At 53.7% G+C, this 17,749-nt stretch overlaps 1 protein-coding gene across 2 annotated transcripts; it reads right to left on the reverse strand.

Moving 5' to 3' along the window:
* Nucleotides 1-224: 224 nt before the first annotated feature.
* On the reverse strand, nt 225-9,318 carry LOC120393218 (prolactin-releasing peptide-like). Of its 2 annotated transcripts, none has more exons than XM_039517788.1 (3): nt 9,293-9,318; nt 2,612-2,772; nt 225-531 (listed from the first exon to the last, which is right to left on the reverse strand). In XM_039517788.1, the coding sequence occupies exons 1-3, from the start codon at nt 9,301-9,303 to the stop codon at nt 368-370; spliced, it is 336 nt and encodes a 111-aa protein (XP_039373722.1). In that variant the 5' UTR covers nt 9,304-9,318; the 3' UTR covers nt 225-367. The 2 variants fall into 2 exon arrangements, with proteins under 2 accessions (XP_039373722.1, XP_039373721.1); XM_039517787.1 differs by lacking the exon at nt 9,293-9,318 and adding an exon at nt 4,643-4,969.
* Nucleotides 9,319-17,749: the final 8,431 nt, after the last annotated feature.

The following is a 17,749-nucleotide window of genomic DNA, read 5'->3' on the forward strand; positions in this document are numbered from 1 at the left end:
TTATTTTTTTGGTTTGTATAAAAGAGCCCATGTTCTAGGAAGATAATTAACATGGGAATTTGTATTTCTTTCCCCCAGCAATTTTCTGGCACAAATCACATTAGATTTGAGAGCAAAAGCCAGAGATGGGGACAAATGGGGAACAGGGGAGAGAAAAAGAAAAAACAGACAAGAGGGAAATTGTCTGCAAAAATACTGGAGTTATCAACTGCTCTTGGTTTCTATCATTTATAGCCACAAAGATACTGTACATTGAAATGAGACCAAACATTTTCATGTGCCTAGAAGAGAGGCTGGGATGTGGAAGGGAGAGAGGAGAAGGGTCTTTTCTTATCATCATTCAAATTCATTCTTTGTCTTGGCCATTTCATTCATCTTGAAGGGATTCACTACTTTCTTCTAGAGGGAAGCAAGCTTGCCTGTGTCCATAGCCCGACTTCCGGGAGCTCTCCACGACAGCTCTCCTCCGGCCAAACCGTCCCACGGGTCTGATCCCACGCCCCGTGTACCAGGAAGGGTCGATATCAGGGTCTAGAAGGCAAAGGCCAGGAAGTCTTTAGAACATGAGGCTGAGGACTAATTCTCCTGAGCATGTGTCACAGCCACCTGCTTGGGATGGAGAAGGAGGGACTTCCGAGCTAAAACCATGGACTGGTCCAGCTGGAGTTAAAGCTCCCAAGCTCTAGGCTGTGATTGCTCATATCCTCTGTGGCTCAGGCCCCGACCTGTAACATACACTTGCCAGTGGTTGCATCTGCCTTGTCATTGCCAGTGGTGAGCAGGTGGTGTGGCCTTCGCTATTTTAAAATGACAATGTATTTTGCATAGTAATGAAGGAGGGAAGGGGGTAGCCATACAGAGGAGGGACTGGGTGACTCAGGGCACTGGGAATGGGGTGCAACCTCTTCCCCTGTCTGGTTCCCGCTGTGCCAGGCCTATGGAGAAGCACAGGACTCGATTCTCCGGGACTGCCGCCCAGCCCCTTTCACAACCACCGCTAAAACCAACAGCAGGCACCCTGAGCCACGCAGCGCAAACAGGGCCCTGCTGGGGTGACGGGAACCAAGGGCCACATTCTCGGCTTGGAGCAGATCCTTTGAAATCAGTGGGGCCCGCTGATTCACAGCTGCTGAGGATCTGGCCCATGTGCTTAGTTCTCTGGCTCTGCAGTGACTCACTTGCTCACATGCGACCTGTGGCCCTCGCGGCAGTTAGAACATGGGCTTTGTGCTATGAGCACGTGGGGCCCTGTCATCCTGAGACTGCCGACAGCCCGGTGTGTGTATAGGCTGCCCCACCACCAGAGCACCAGGCAACTCCATTGCCCAAGCTAATTGAGGTGGGCTGGGGAGTCAGGAGAGCTGGGTTCTAACACTGCCTGTGACCTCGAGAAAGTCACAAACCAGTGTCTGGTGTGTTTATATTGCAAACTCATTCAGGAAGGGCTGTTACTGCCAGGGGTGTGCCTGGCGCTTAGCACAGAGCGGCCTGATCGCGTCGGGTGCCACCAGGTGCTGCTGTGACACACATTGTAGGAAGAGATTTGCTGGACAGGCTGATTAAAAACTGCAAGTTTTTGAGTTCTGCTGTCTGGAAAGTTCCTCTAGACTTTTCCTGGCTCATGGAATCTGCAACGCGGCTGGGCCAGGAAACTCCGTCTGTCGGCCCTTTGTAGGCCTTGCTGGGGAGAACGGCCTTCGGGGTGGGCGGGAGGAAGGGGGTTAAGAGAAGTAAGGAATTGTGTTAGAGTGTCTGAAGTCCCTCAAAAGGACCGTTTTGAAGTCCAGCTCCTGGACTGAGCCAGAGCGGAGTGGCTGGGTGAGGGGGAGGATGGATTGGGTTGCAGAAGATGAGAGTGTAAATGCAGAGGCAGGAGGGGGAAGCTATGGGGAGCAAGAGGGGGATTCTGGAGGGACAAGAACAAAGCCTAGATAATGAAAGGACAGAAAGCTCAGCCATGTCACGCTGCAGCCTCTAGCCTTGCAGTGACCCGCAATGTTGCACGTTCACCGGCAGAGGGCGCTGCTACACAGGCCCGAGCACACAGTGGCTAGCAATGACAGCCTTAGCCCAGAGGCCTTTTCAAAAACTTTTGCTGCATTTGAACAACCCCACGTGTTTGGGGTCAGGTTGGGACAAGTCCTTACACAGGTGTGTGCGTGTGTGCAAGGAGACCCTGCTCCTGCCATGCCAGGCCCATGCCCGGCTGCGGTCAGTGTGCACAGGGAGGTGCAGGGAGGAGGCAGAGCGTCTTGAGCTGCTCTGAGTGCGGGCAGGCTTCATACGCGCACAGCGCTGCTCCTGCACCTCTGCACTACACCCTGTTCAACGCCTGGGCGCTCTGGAGACTCTCCACCCTGTGACTAAACCAGGCTCTGAACATAGGCTACCATGGGAGAGAGACAGGAGAAGCCTCTCTATTAAACACTGACCCTGCCATGCCACCCACTGATACTGTCACCGACCTCCTAGGCTCTTCTGTGCTGGGTCCAATTATCTGGGGAGGGCAGAGATAACGGGGGTGGGGGGCAGCAGAGCCATTTGGGGTGGCTCTGCGCCAGTCTGCACCAGCTGAGGAGCTGGCCTGGCTGCTGCAGTTACAGGGACTTACTCCTGATTTCCATGGATCGCTCGTGGAGTCGGCATTCGGCTTTGGGCAGGGCCAGACAGATGAGCAGCAGGTACATGAAGCAGGCAGCCAGCAGTTTCATTCCCTTCAGCTCCCCCAAGGCTTGTGGCTGGTGCCGGAATTTAGCAAGGTGTGAGTCCAGCCTGCAGAAACAGAGACCAGGAGAGTTAATGAGACGTCATCTTGGGTGGGGGTGGGGTGAGCAAATCAATCCACTCTCCGGAGAGACACCCACTGAATAACAGGAATTACAGCTGTTCCCGGGAAACTGGAGCAAACATGGAAGTGCCAACGTTCTGAAACGGGTTTTTGTTCCAAATTGGACTGAAAGGCTGAAATATCCCACAAAATAAATCCCAAAATTTAAATTTGGAACCATTAAAATGTTCTGTTTAGTTAATGTCAAAACAATACACACTATTAAACTATCAATCTTAATTACATTAAAATTAATGGTTTAATATAAAAGTCAAAACGAAACGAATCAAAATGAGGAGATTCAAAACGCTGTGTTTTGACTCTATCAAAATGAACCACTTCAACATTATCGAAAGGAAACCAGAAAGTCAAAACGGTTCATTTTGGTTCTTTATGCATCCAAAATGTTGTCAGAATTGACACATTCCCGCAAAACAGCTAGACTTTGACAAAACTGCATTTTCCAATGGAAAAAGGTTCCTGAAAGTGTTTTGCCCAGCACCAGTGGGAACGGATGCATGATCAGCATTGTCAACCACACCTTAGCCATTCTAAAGTCATGAGTCAGGTCCCCCCAATCATGAGATGATGATATATATATATATATACACGTTTGTTTTTATTTGCCAGTCTGGTTTCTGAGCTGCTACAGTGCACGTGGGTTATATTTTCAAGCTTATCTCCTCAGCCAGTAGAGCGAAACCATTTTTGATGAAAGCCAAGACTCTCGTGCAATCTCTGGATTCTGAAAACTGGATAAAACATCTCGAGAGTTGGCATCACTCTAAGCAGTGAGTGAGTAGCTGCCTTTTTGCAACTAAACCTGAGACCTAAACTTACCTGTGAAACCACACACAGGTGCACACCTGAGCGTCTCCTCTGTGGGCGTGTAACAGGGCGGCTTGCCTGGGTTCTGGAGTCTGGGCTAAGCCAGGCCGGAGTACAAGAGGAGCCTCACCTGAGTGGATGCAGGTGATTTAATATAAGAGGCAGGTGTGTGGCTGGCTGAGAGGAGGAAGGAGCAGGAGGGCAGCAAAGGAGCCACAGGGCTGAGACCCGGTGGCTTTGGGTACAAGACTCTCTGGGGTGATTAAGGCCCATAAGGGGCTGCTAGAGGCAAGACACTGCAGAGGCATCCCTGGCCACAAGGGGCGCTCGCGGCAGCAACACTCTAGGGCAGCAAAGGGCAGTGAAAGGGCTGCAAGCCGCACCACCAGAGTGACACAGGCACCGATGCCTTGAGCTGGTAACTGCATCTGTGACATGGGTCCAAGGAGCTGGCTGGGGTAGAGGCAGGCAGTGGGGGGGGGGGCAATGGGGGCAGTGGGCAGGCCAGCATTGTCCCACCCATTTGCATTGCTCATGGCAGAGATGTAACACAGCCAGGGCTAATACGCTTCTGCTGCCCATCCATCCGTAAAGCCGCCGAGTAGCTGCTGGCTTTGGAAGTCCTGGCAGTGCAGCCACTGGGGAGATCCGTGACCTTTGCTCCCTCCATCAGGGGTGTTGGTGCGAGTGAATGCCCTGGGCCCAGAGTTTTGAGAGTACTCTGCCCTGGAGATGATTGAGCCCTGCACCAAAAGCTACATATTTTGAAGGCACCAAGGACCATAAAACTCTCTGAGCCCTCGTCATCTCTGGCCTCGATCCTGCAACCTCCTTTCCAGGCCTCCCGACAGCCAGGTCAAGCCCTCCCTCCTGTCTGACGGCTGGGATTGTCTTCTGACCTTGTAGCTATGACCACGCCACCCTGCTTCCCTGCAGTCGATTAAACATCTTGTTCTCACTGTTAATATCTTCATGGCTCGCCCTTACCTGCGCTTCTTTTTGTCTGAGCCTACTGCTTCCACTCTGCCGACGATGCCGACCTTGTCGGCCTGTCTGTCCACTTCTCCCATGCTTCCCCGGTGCAGAGAGTTCCTGTCCCAACTAGCCCTCAGAACTGCCACCCCAGGCCTCCTTCTCCTCAAGGCCTACTTGTGTGTCACGAAGCCACTGGTGGTGACAACTGCTAATGGCTCATTAATGGACTGTGGGGATCGCACAGAGTATTTTGTGCATTTGTTTGCATCTCAAAATGTATTTGATCTTGTAAGACTCAGACCCATCTACAGTGCACATTCATCGGCTATGCATCCTTCGGTCACCTTATCTGTTGTTCCATCACCTCATTCCTCACATTGTTTACTACGCCTGCTCGATTGCTTTTGACTTTCTCTGGTGTGTCTTGTCGTAAGTTGGGCTGTTACCCTGCAAGCGGCTGTGTGACCAGAACCCTGCATTGCGTGGCCAGGGTCAGGATCTCAGACCGAGTTCATCGGGGCCTGGTCTGTCTTTTACCGTGTGTTTGCCATAAGACATTGTAAGAAAGGAATTGCTTTGAAAAGCTTCTTGGTCTATTACTTCTGTTCATTGTTATTTTCTATCCAAATTACTGACCTGCTTAAAACACTGAAGTGGTTCAGAAATAGACAGAGGTCTTCAGCCTAGGAAATAAATGACCAAGTCATCTGGCTGCGTGAGGCGTCAACACAAGTGTAAGTGTTCATTGTAACCTCCAGTCTCAGTGGCAAGTCCTACTACCTTGTTAATTCTTTCCCTAGCACATCAGAGAGGGCGTTTTGGAAGCCATTTCTTATTGATGTGAATAAAAAGGAAACTTGTGCTGGGGAGTGTGTGTGTGGGGGGGGGAACGGAAGGCCGACTGTCATTTAATGAAGCAATGGTTAGAAAAATATAGGGGAAGCTGTAGGGGATCCAAGCTCTGGCCCAATGAGCCCACGTGCATGACTAAGGCCAGCAGAACCTCAAGCTGGATGGGCTAGTGGTGAGACCATTGGGCTGGGGCCCAGAACTGGTAGATTTCTGGTTCTGGTTCTATCGCTGACCCTTGCCAGGCCCTTACTCTCTTTAGTCCTCACTTTCCTGTCTGTCAAACAGGCATCACAATACTTCCCGACAGCAGGTTCTGAGGCCTAATGAACGTTTGTTAAGCAGGCTGAGATCCTTGGGGGGTGGGCGGGGCTGTACACCCGCAAACTATTGGTCTGAATCATGCTAGGAAATCCATGTAATTGGATGATGCCATGAAGGTGTTCGGTGGGGACGGCTACCTACTGAAAGCTGTGCCTGGGGAAGGAGCCACGCAGTTCCCAGTGACACCGAAGGCAACTGTCAGACTGACTCCTCCTGCACCCCTACGCCTGACACTGCAGACACTGGAGCCTCGGCCCAGCCCAAAGCCCACTGGGAGTCTTTCCATGGATGGCAGCAGGCCCTTAGCGGGCATCCTAAGAAGGGTTTCAGGTGTCTTAGTGAAGGGCTGGAAGTCAGGTGCTTTAGGACTTGTCTGCACTTGAAATGCTACAGCAGCACAGTTGTTGCGCCGCTGTAGCGCTTTGGTGTAGATGCTCCGATGCTGACTGTAGAGATTCTGTCTTCGGTGTAGTTAATCCACCTCCCTGAGAGGTGGTAGCTAGGTTGATGGTTCCAGCAACCTAGCACTGGCTACACGGGAACTTAGGTCAGCTTAACTACCCGCGGAAGGGTGTGCATTTTTCATACCCTTGAGCAACGTAAATTTTCTAGTTTAGACTAGCCCTTAGTTGCCACCTCCTTATTTCTCTGAATCGCAAACCATTAATTCCTATGAGCTGCAGGAGCACCCCTTTGGGAGAGCAGGAGGAGTCCCGTGACAGAGCCGCACAAGCCCTGACTCTCACACCTGTAACTCTACCTGTAACTGGCCGAGCCACAGTGGATGGCGGCCCTAGGCTGGATTTATGCATTCGATGCCTCCCACCACCGAGCTGGTGTGTGGCTTCAATTTGTCAGCTTGATTTACTCTGACAAAGTCACATAGCCCTTCCCCGTGCCGGGAATCACCCTGGGACTCCAGGTAGAAACAAAGTGACTCTGTTTGGCAATCTCTTACCAGAAAGGCCAGCTGATTGCAGTTATAGCGCTGCCTGCAGGCTACTGAGTTTGAACCTTATAGCAGCAAATATCCAATGGAAGGAAATGTGCTAATCGTTATAGAACCTTCTGTCCATCCACACCTGTTCTTTCCCCTGGGCAAAATAACCAGTGATCGCATCCTATTTAGCACTCACGGTTTCTCTCCTGCATGCGGCGATAACTGTACATGAAGTTATGCACCCGCCGCTGTGTGCACTCCATTTTAAAATGTGAAATTCTGTGCTACCGATAACAGATGCATTCTGGCACCTTGGGAGAGACGGACTCTGAGCACTGAGGCTTCTTCACACCCCTTATGGCACAATTTACACTGTGCTTCTTACGCTTTCTTAAAGTGATGGCAACCATGCATCCAAACATACCGGGCATGGGAGTCAAAACTCCTCACCAGTGCTTCCCGCAACTGGCACGCTCACTGCATCGCCCTCACCATTTAAATGGAGTATGGACATTTAAAAGACGGCCACTGGAGCCGATGCACTAGGAATGAGAGTGGAATCTGGCTGCATGTTCTGCTGCATTTGTCCATTGCCCCATTTGGACAAAGACAGACTTTTGGGCAGTCCACACCCCACTGCTGCAGGACATGGCCCGGGGACACCAGTTAACGTGCAGATGTTTAGGTGGTAACTCTGAGTATCAGTGGAAGAACAGCATTCCCACCCAGCCCATTTCTAGTTCCTACGGCTCCTGGGAGGCTCAAGTGTCATATAGTTGACCTCCCAATGACAGTGATGCCACCTGTGGCTGTTCTAGCTTGAGCAGAGTGCTCAGTTCAATCAAAAGGCCGTTTCCCCCTGCAAAGTGTGAGACCTGAACGTCCAAGCCAGGCTCTGAAAATCAAAGGGCTTTTTACATGAGCAATAAAGATTCTGCCATCAGGACATCCAGAATTTGGCAATTCTGCCGCTGATGCAACAGACAGAAGAGACTCCACCTTGCTTTTCCAGAGCTGGCTCAATCTGCAGTGGGAACTTCAAGCAAAAACTGGGTCAGCGAAGGAAGCAGGTGTGACCTAAGACAGTTTTTAAAACCGAGTGCACCCAGCCATGCGGTGCATAACTTCATGCACAATCAACACCCTTGCGGGTGATAATATGATCCAAACTGAACACATCATTTTAATCTTTCTGGCTTCCCACTTTTTTTTCCAGTTGGGTTTTACTAGAGGTTTCATGGGTCTTAAACAATGAGGTTAATATCTGAGTATAAATGCACAGGCTAGATGCCTAACATGTCCAGTGTTGTTTTCTTCCACCACCTGGAATTCAGGAGCTAACCGAGCATGTAAAACCTACAAGGGATGAGAGGTATTGTTTCAGAAGTTCTTAGCATCGGCTGCAGACTCAGACAAAGTCAGTTTTCCTTTGCAGGCCTTTTGAAAATTCTAAGGCTCTGAACTGAATCGACAGAAAATACCTTTTTTCCCATGCAAACAACATTGTAATAGTGGTTATAGTTCAGTCACGGGAAAACAGAATTAGAACCCATTTGGATATAAGCTCAAAGGCTCGCACTGTGTATGGACACTTGCCTTCCGCAGGCTTCATGTACTTTCAGCAAAGAGCACTTTATGGGAAATACTGTTTGCTGAACGTGTAACACTGCTCACATGGATGGATAGGACACAGACATTCATGTGCAGAAAAACTCACACCAAAAACTTCAAACATGCGAACAAGCACATTGCCACAGCACACAAGGGTCACTGCATGAAAACACCTAGCTGCGTCCCCAAGATAACGCATCACACAAGCAAACAAAGAGTGGAGGGAAAAACCAGTGGATTCAAATAAGGTGCAGTTCCAACCCCTTCCAGTTTACCTCTGGCTGTGAGTGTGTGGCTGGCACACAGACATGCTAAAGTACTTACTGTGTGTCAAGCAGGAGTTCTGGAGTGCGATGCTGCTTCCTTCCTCCGATGATTGGACTCTGTGAGCCAAAGAGCCCCTGTTTGCCTGTTTTATGCCTTGCCTTAGTGCTGATGTCACAGACAAAGCCAGCCCTGGACAAAGCCAGCTCCCCTCCCCATAACCCATTATGTTAATTTGTATCAAATCAAGAAAGGGATTTTCATGACTCATGAGGGCGCCTATTTTATCTTGGGATTCTAATATTTTCTTCATTTGGACAAATCAGATAGCTTGGAAATACGCTAATCTTTCCCCCACTTGGGCCATTATTTCCCACGTAAGGAGCTGGACCTCATCAGGGAATGTATGTTGTGCAGACGCATTCCACAAGGCGCGCACTGGTACGTATCTGCATGTGGTTGCTGAATTAAGCTAAGGTGGTGTAAATCCCACTTGGTGCTTCTATGTTAGGAGTTTGTATCAGTGTCAATTTCTTTACTGCCGACAAGCCTGTACAGTTCCTCCATCCCAAACCTAGGCCCAGGCCCGTCCACTTCATTGGGGCTCAGCTCAGCTCCCTGAGGGGCTCTCAAAGTGTCCAGTTCAGGTACTGACCGGCCCCAAATTTTGTCACCTCCTACCCATCTGGAGCTCCTCAGTCTGGGGCACGGTCGCTGGCTTAGCAGATTTCCTCTGTCTCTGTGTCCAGTTCAGTCAGTCCATCTCTCTCCTGCTTTCATCTCCCAAAGGGGTGGGGGTGGGAGGAGTCCACGTCCCTGCTGCTGGAGAAACCTCACAAAGCTGTTGCCGCTCCTGGCAAAGCTCTCAGCACCAGCCTTGTAGCCTGGTGCCACATGCAGCTCATTCCCCTTCCTCGGCTACCGGTGTCCTTTAAATTCTTCCTCCGCTGGGAGCAGGCCCTGCACCTGTTGAGGGGCAGGGCACCCTAGTCCAATACTGGATCAGTGAGGGGCCCGTACACCCCATCACCGTGAACAGCGTATCCCCCCTTCCTCCTCCGCAAATCAGCCTGGGCTGACAAAAGCCAAGAGAGTAACATGCCGTAAGAACAGCTGGTCCAGGGGAGGAAGCTCATTCAGCCCTGAGACAGAGCATGCTGGGACTTTTAAGAAACTGTTCTGATAGCATTGAACAGCTTAATCTTTAGCAGAATGCTGCGTGTCTAAGGAATGGCAGAGTAGTGATGCTTAGTGCTACAGAGTAACCACCTTTGTGAGGCCAATAAAAGATAAAGTAGCTACAAAGCTAGAAGCAACTGATTTGAACTAACCCCAAACCTGGGAGGGGAGTTAACATGGAAATAGGGTGACCAGATGCCCTGATATTATAGGGACAGTCCCGATATTTTGGGCTTTGTCTTATATAGGCGCCTATTACCCCTTACCCCCGTCCCAATTTTTCACACTTGCTGTCAGGTCACCCTACCTGGTAATGAGAAATGTCTAAGAAAAGCTTAACAAAAAGGGATCAATACATTTGCGAAACCAATGGAAGCTGAAGCTGCATTGTCCGGCACTGGAGGCAAGTGTGACGAAATCACTGCGTGTTTTGCCGTTATCAGGATCTGTTAGACCTACTGGCTGAGTAAGTGAATGTCTCTATCCAACAAGTGGAAAACATGCTGGAGAAGGAGGCCTGTTCGTGTATGTAGCGGCAGGACAAAATGACATGGCTGGGATATTGACTGCCTTTGGAAATCTGTCTTCAGCAAGAGAGACAATGAGAAGATGTTTGGGCAATTAATAAGAAATGGCGACATGTTAGAAACCTAAACAGCAGGTCCTACTTAGCATCAAAGTGGGTCCAAATAGTTAAAATTGCTCCTGCCAGCGAGGCCAGTCCTGCCGCCTGCAATAATGATTTTTCTGTTTGGTTTGCTGATTTTTTTGTGTGTGCGCAAACTGCCAGTGAAGCAAAAAGTCAGTTATTTGCCCAATACTAAGTGCAACTAAATAGGCTCCAGTGGTGAGAGTATCAATTTCAAGGAGCAATTCCTTTCCTTTCATAACAACCATGGCTATTCTGGTCCGGTAACAGTCAGTATGGACGTGACTGACATCCATGCCTAAGAGCTATTAAAGTTGCTGGGCATCTGATCCTGAATCCCCACTGCAGCTTGAGATCCCTTCCGCTCTTGCCGCCTGCCCCAGAGCATTTCTCACAGCACCCTTTGGCTTTCACTCTTCAGTTGAGTTTCCCGCCACTTTCTCCAGGCTTCTGCCCTTACACTGGTTTTACTTTATTTTTTCTCTTTTATTCTTTCATTTCTTTCCCCCGGTTTGGGTAAACCTACCCTGTACTTGACCCTCCACACCCTCTAACCGCTTCCCACTAGAGCCTCCCTTCTCTCATGACTTGTAGGTCACACTCTGCAGTTTCTGGGTCTCCCTCTCCCAGGCTCCTGCTCCTGGGAGCCTCCAGCTTCTCCCCAAACCCCAACTCCTAATTCATTCTGTGTCCCTGCCACCCCACATCTGCCTGTCCCCAGCCCGGCTGTCAATTCTCCTCCTCAACCCTCCCATCACTTCTGCCCCAGCCCTCCTCAGTTCTGCCCCTGCAGCCCCACATCTGCCCTCAGGGCCCCTCTGCTCCTGTTGTGGGGGGAGGGGGCTGCAAGGTGGAAGTTTTGCCTAGGGCGCAAAATATCCTTGCACCGGCCCTGCTGCTTGGGCTGCTCCATCCTCAGCGGCAGAGACACAGCAATGAAGGGGCCAGAAGCTTTTGGTGAGGAGGGATCAGAAGAGGCAGGTACCAGCTTTAAACCCCAGAGGGAAGCTCCCTCCCCTAATGCAGCCTCAACGCCCAGGCCAGGAAACAGAGCCTTATTGGTACTGTTTGAAGACAGGATACTGGACTATGTGGACCTTTGATCTGACCACTCGGGCCATTCTGATGTTCTTATAACTAACCGAGCTGTATCTGCCCCCCACTGTAACCCACTAGACCCCAGTCCCCTCCTAGAGCTGGGATCGAACCCAGGACTCCTGGCAGGGTCTCTCCCGACAGAGTTAGTAATAAAGGAAGAATATACAGTCACATTTTAACCAGTGTCCCTACAGTGATTTTCAGACCACATTAGTATTAGAGCTCAGTGGGTCTAATATCGATTTAATTTTCTTTCTTTTATAAAGAAATTAGATACAGGGCTCCTGCCAGCTCATTGCTAACTTCCCTGCCAAAACACTGGAGTTTTCAGGTGCGCAAGTAGCCCCTGGAATCATGGTTAAATTACCCTCCCCCCCACCATTTGAAATGGGGCTCCTGTGTGCACAGTCCCCTACCGTGCTCCCCCAGAAGAGCTGCATTAACAGGCAACTCTGCAATTGACCCCCAGGCCTCTCTAGTTCCTTGGCCACATGTATCCTGTCCCTATTCTGGCGGCTAATCCGGAAAAAGAGCTCGCCCTGCTCCCACCTGAGGGACGTCTTGGGTTGAGATCACCTGATCCAAGCAGGCAGTAGGGACAGAATCTGAGACTTGAAGCTCCTAGAGTGACCTCTTACCTTTATAGACCTGCCCTTCAGCCATCCCCAGCTATTTTCAAGTGTAACGTGATCGTAACAAGACCCATTTGAAACCCTTCACCACACAAGACAAAGCCTGTAGGATTCCTCATTAACTATTTATTTCTCCTCCTGGCTCCCTACAGCCACTAGCCACCTTCGAGCTTTCCCTCTTCTCTCCCAGGCTCTGCTCACTTGATTGCAGCAGCTCAGCGGATGGTCCAGCTTTGCTCTTTCACTTCCATTCTTCACTTCTTTGGGTGGCTGCATTTGCAACCGAGCAGCCTGATGGAAATCCCTGAGTCCTCTGTCTCGGCAGGCAGGCCAAGCAGCCAAGGGAGGTTAGCCTGAACTGTCAGGAGTGGAGGCTTGGCCCATAGGGTAGGGTTACCATATTGGAACTGTCAAAAAAGAGGACACTCCATGGGTGGGGGAGGGGTTTAAATGCTCCAGACAGACGCCTCGCAGGTAGGGTTGGGGGCGTGTAAGAGTCCGGTGTGGGGGCTCGGCCCTCTCGGGTGTGGCCGGGAGCCAGGCCGCCACTACACGGCCTAAATCAGCAGTTCAGTCTCCGAAGGTCCAAGGGCTCAGACCTCAGGCAGGGCTGAGCAGAAATAAACAGTCAACGAAGCCCAAGCCCTCAGTCAGGACGGGCAGCAAACAGCAGTTCTAGGCTCAGACCTCAGGCAGGGGCTGAGCACCCAGAGTCAGTAAAGCCCTAGCCCTAGTCAGGCGGGGCAATAAGCAGTAGTTCAAGGGGCTCAGATCTTTAAGCAGGAGCTGAGCAAACAACACAGTTCAGGCTCAGGTCCTCGAAGCAGGAGCTGAGCAGCAACAATAGGTGAGTCCAGACTTCTGGGTCTGAGCTCCAATGTGAGGGGAGACTGCCACCCGTGAGGCGGTGGCATGGGGACACAGGCCCACCCACTCCACTGTGTCCCAGACCCAGTTAGTCTGCTGCTGTGTCGGTGGGGTCCTGACCGCAACACACTGACATCGGCTCGAAATCTGCAGTAGCCAGACTGGGGTCAGCTACCCCCGGCTACATCCCATCTCCTCCATGGGTACCTGCTCATCGCTGGTGTCCGCAGCGGGTCCCATACCATGGGCCTCGCCGTGCTGAGGGCTGGCTAGGTCGGGCTGCTCCTCAGGACACGGGTCGGGGGACGCCGGGCAGCTCCTTGGGGTAACGGGCTCGGGCAGGCTCGGCCAGTTCTCCTCAGGGTACCGGCTCGGGAAGGCTCGCCAGTTCTCCTCGATACCGGCTCGGGAAGGCTCGGCCAGTTCTCCTCGATACCGGGCTCGGGAAGGCTCGGCCAGTTCTCCTCTGATACCGGGCTCGGGCAGGCTCGGCCAGTTCTCCTCAGGGTACCGGGCTCGGGCAGGCTCGGCCAGTTCTCCTCAGGTACCGGGCTCGGGCAGGCTCGGCCAGTCCTCCTCAGGGTACCGGGCTCGGGAAGGCTCGCCAGTCTTCTTCAGGGTACCGGGCTTGGGGCAGGCTCGGTCCAGCAGGAGCTCGGTCAGGAGCGCCTGTCCTCTCCGGCCGCCGGGCTGCAACTGAGCGCTGGGCCGGGCTTTATACTCCTGTCCCGCCCCTTGACTTCCAGGGGCGGGGACAGGTGGCAGTGGCTCCGCCCACTGTGGCAGCTGTTCTGGCTCCTCCTCTCGGGTGCGGCCGAGCCAGGCCGCCACTACACGGCCCCCTCAAGGCTGGCTCCCGCAGCGGGCCAGCCCTTCCATACCCCAGCCGGGAGAGGAAGTCCGCTAGCATGGTCCTTCCCAGCCCGATGACGCACAGTGAAGGCATAGGCTGCAGGGCCAAGTACCACCGCTGCAGCTGCATATTATGGTCCTTCATGCGAGCCAACCACTGGAGGGCGGAATGGTCGGTGACCAAGGTGAAGGGGGCTCCCAGGATGTAATACCTCAGGGCTTCACAGGCCCACTTCACAGCGAGGGCTTCCTTTCGACCACCGCAGAGTTTTTCTCGGGGAACAGCTTCCGCTGATGTAAAGAACCGGATGCTCTTCCTCTACTTCTTGGGAAAGGACGGCCCCAAGTCCCACTTCCGAGGCGCCTGTCTGTAAAACAAATGTCCGTGGAAATCAGGACTATACAAGACTGGCTCGCTGCAGAGGCTCGTCTTGAGTGTCTGAAAGGCCTCGTCGCACTCGCGGGTCCATTTCACCTGCCGCGGGCTATCCTTTGTCAGGAGCCCCGGTAAGGGGGCTGCAATTGCCGCGAATTGAGGAATAAATCATCTGTAATACCCTGCCAGCCCCAGAAACTGGCGCACCTGGCGCTCGTGGCTGGCGGGGGCAGGTTGCGATGGCCTGACCTTGCCGACAAGAGGTTTTACCTTCCATGCCCGATAGTATACCCCAGGTACGTGGTCTCTGTCAGCCGATGCGACATTTCTTAGGGTTGGCTGTTAACGCGCCTTCCGCAGGGACCTCAGGACGGCTGCAACCCTTTCTAGGTGGTTCTCCCACCGAGGACTGTAAATGACCACATCATCTAGATAGGCGGCCTCGTAGTCCTGATGTGGCTGGAGGAGGCGGTCCATTAGGCGCTGAAAGGTGGCCGGAGCGCCATGGAGGCCGAAGGGCATCCGGGTAAACTGGTATAGGCCCGTGGGTGTGGCGAACGCAGTCTTCTCCTTGGAGGCTGGTTCCAGGGGGATCTGCCAGTACCCTTTGCTTAGATCAAGGGTGGTGATATAGCGGCCTCCCTAAGCGGGCCAACAGCTCATCTATCCGAGGCATGGGATAGGCATCGAACTTGAGATAGCATTAACGTGCCTAAAGTCGATACAGAATCTCTGTGAGCCGCCGGGCTTCGGTACTAGCACTACAGGGCTGCGCCATTCACTTTGAACCATCGCAATCACCCCTAGATCCAGCATAGCTCGCACTCCTCCTCAACGACCTGCCTCCTGTGATACGGCAGGCCTGGTCGCGCTCGGATCACCACCCCAGGCTCTGTCTGGATCCTATGGTATACCAGGGTGGTGTATCCCAGTTGGCCCGTAAAGGTGCGGAAAAGGCTTGCAGGAGGCACCGGGTCTGCTTGAGTTGGTCGTCTGTTAGGGTCTCCCCGAGCTGGGGTTCCCCGGGGTCCTCGGTATGGGCTACCTGGGGTCCTAGCTCAGGTTCTGGCGGGTAGGGGTTGATCAGGAGACCTTCACATTCTCGCCAGGGCTTGAGGAGGTTGACATGGTACCGCTGGGTCTTCTTTGTCCGGTCCGGCTGATTGATTTCATAATTAACCGGGCCCACCTTCCGAACCACCTCATATGGCCCTTGCCACCGGGCCAGGATCTTCGATTCACTGGAGGGAAGAAGGAGTAATACCCGGTCTCCGGGTTGAAAGTCCCAGTCTGGGCGCCCGGTTATAAGTCTGGGCCTGCGTGTCCTGGGCGGCTTTCAAGTTCTCCTGCGCCAGGGCCCCGCCTGCTTAAGGCGCCCTGAAGCTGGAGTATGTACTTTAAGAGGACCTGGGCCGCGATGGGGCTTGCTCCCAGGTTTCCTCATGAGATCCAGCAGGCCCCGAGGTCGCCGACCGCACAGCAACTCAAAGGGTGAGAACTTGGTTGAAGACTGGGGGACTTCCCGCACCGCCAGGAGCAGGGGTGGAAGGAGCTGGTCCCATCGGCGAAGGTCCTCCTGGGGGAACCTACACAACATCTCTTTCAGCGCCCGATTGAATCTTTCAACCAGCACATCTGTCTGGGGAGGGTAAACGGACGTCCGGAGTTGCTTTATCCCCAAGAGTTCGCACACCTGCTAGAGCAGCCGTGACATAAAGTTGGTCCCCTGATCCGTGAGGCTCTCCCGGGGCAGGTCGACACGGAGAAGACCTTCACCAGCTCAGCTGTGATGGTGCGGCTGTGATGGTCCGAGAGGGATTGCTTCGGGAACCTGTAGCATAGTCCATTATCACCAAATGTACTGGAACCCTGCGCTGTTTAGGAGAGGCCCCACCAGGTCCATGGCCACACGCTCAAAGAGGGTCTCAATCAGAGGCATCGGGACCAGCGGTGCCTTGGGAGTTCGTGCTGGGGCAGCCAACTGGCATTCCGGCAAGAGTTGCAATAACCCTTTACCTCCTGGTGTACCCTGGCCAGAAAGAGCGCCCAGGATCCGAGCCAGGGTCTTCTCGTGACCGAGGTGCCCGCCGCAGGGATGTCGCGGGCCAGTTTCATGACCGCCCGGGCGTGACACCGAGGCACGAGGAGTTGTGTCCGGTATCCCACTTGCGGGGTCCTCTCGACGCGATACAGGTGCTCCTGCCGCAACTCAAAGTGCGCCACTGCGCCGCCGATGGGGGTCGAGGACTGTCCCATCCACGGAGGCCAGCTGGTCGATGTCCGCGTGAGTGTAGGGTCGGCCTGTTGATCCCGGCAAAAGTCTGTGGGCGCTGAGGATCCTCCCCACCCGGGGAGGATCTTCACGCCCTTCCGCCGGGTTGGTGTGGTCGGAGGCTTTCACCGCCTTCTCAGTCTCTGGGGCCTCCTTCCAAGGCTGGCGTGACCTGCAGGCTGCCCTCGGCGTGGCGGCGAGTACGGCGGGGAACTCGGGCCAGTCCCACCCAGGATCACCGGGTACGCCAGCCGGAGCGAGTCCCACTGTCATCAGCTGGGTGACCCCATCAATAGTCAGTTGGGCCCTGGTACTTGGGTAGGGCCGATATCCCCGTGGATACACTGCAGCTGAATCTTCCCAGGCGGTTGTCAGCCTGCGGGCCCATGGTTTGGCAGACCAGTGTCTGGCCGCAGCCTGAATCGAGGAGGACCACCGCCGGGCGCCTCAACGACCACGGCACGGTGATCTTGGCCGCCACAACGCCGGGCACGGCCTTCCCATGAGTAAACCTGGCCAAAGGTACACTCCAGTCCTGGGCAGTCCCGCTGTAATGGCCATACTCTCCACAGGAGAAACAGGGCCCCAGGTCTGCTCGTCCCGCCTCGTGACCGGTCCCGTTACCTCCGGCGGTTCTGTAGTCCCTCTCGCCACGGGAACCGGGTCCGAGCGGGTCTCCCAGAGGACATGGCAGTACGGGTCTGGGGCCTCGCTCCACGGAGGAAACTTGTACATCTGTGAGGTGGGCGCCTTCTTTCTGGGTTAGCGCCCGTCCGGGCGGGCTGTCCGCCAGCCGAGCCCAGCGGGGTTTCAGCCGCGAGGAAGTCCTCCATTAACGTAATGGCCGCGCCACTGTTGCCGCCCATGGCGGAGGACCCAGGCTCTTCCTCGTGGGCGGAGTACATGGGCAAACTGCTCCAATACTACCTGCTCCATCAGCTCCTCTGATGTCCGGCGTTGGGGCTGTAGCCACTTTTGCAGGTCTCTCAAGCTCCGGCCACTATCCGAGGTCGGGCCCTGGAGGATACGCCAGGCTTCTAAACCGCTGTCGGTAGGTCTCTGGACTCACATCCAGGGCGCCTAGATAGCGGCTTTCACCTGGCTGTAGTCCTGGGCTGCCTCCACAGACAAGCCTCGATAGACCGTCTGAGCAGTCCTCATGGGGCCAGGATGGTGGCCCATTGGTCCTGGGCCCAGCCCGCGACG

Source organism: Mauremys reevesii, unplaced genomic scaffold (genome assembly GCF_016161935.1).
Source record: "Mauremys reevesii isolate NIE-2019 unplaced genomic scaffold, ASM1616193v1 Contig168, whole genome shotgun sequence".
NCBI classification, from domain to species: Eukaryota; Metazoa; Chordata; order Testudines; family Geoemydidae; genus Mauremys; species Mauremys reevesii.

Excerpts from the sequence above, each read along its gene's own strand:
- LOC120393218 (XM_039517787.1), bottom strand. The coding sequence starts at position 4,725 with ATGGGAGAAGTGGACAGACAGGCCGACAAGGTCGGCATCGTCGGCAGA. Across the intron at positions 2,773-4,642 it reads TCAGACAAAAAGAAGCGCAG|GCTGGACTCACACCTTGCTA; the intron begins GTAAGGGCGAGC and ends CTGTTTCTGCAG. Across the intron at positions 532-2,611 it reads GCGATCCATGGAAATCAGGA|ACCCTGATATCGACCCTTCC; the intron begins GTAAGTCCCTGT and ends TTTGCCTTCTAG.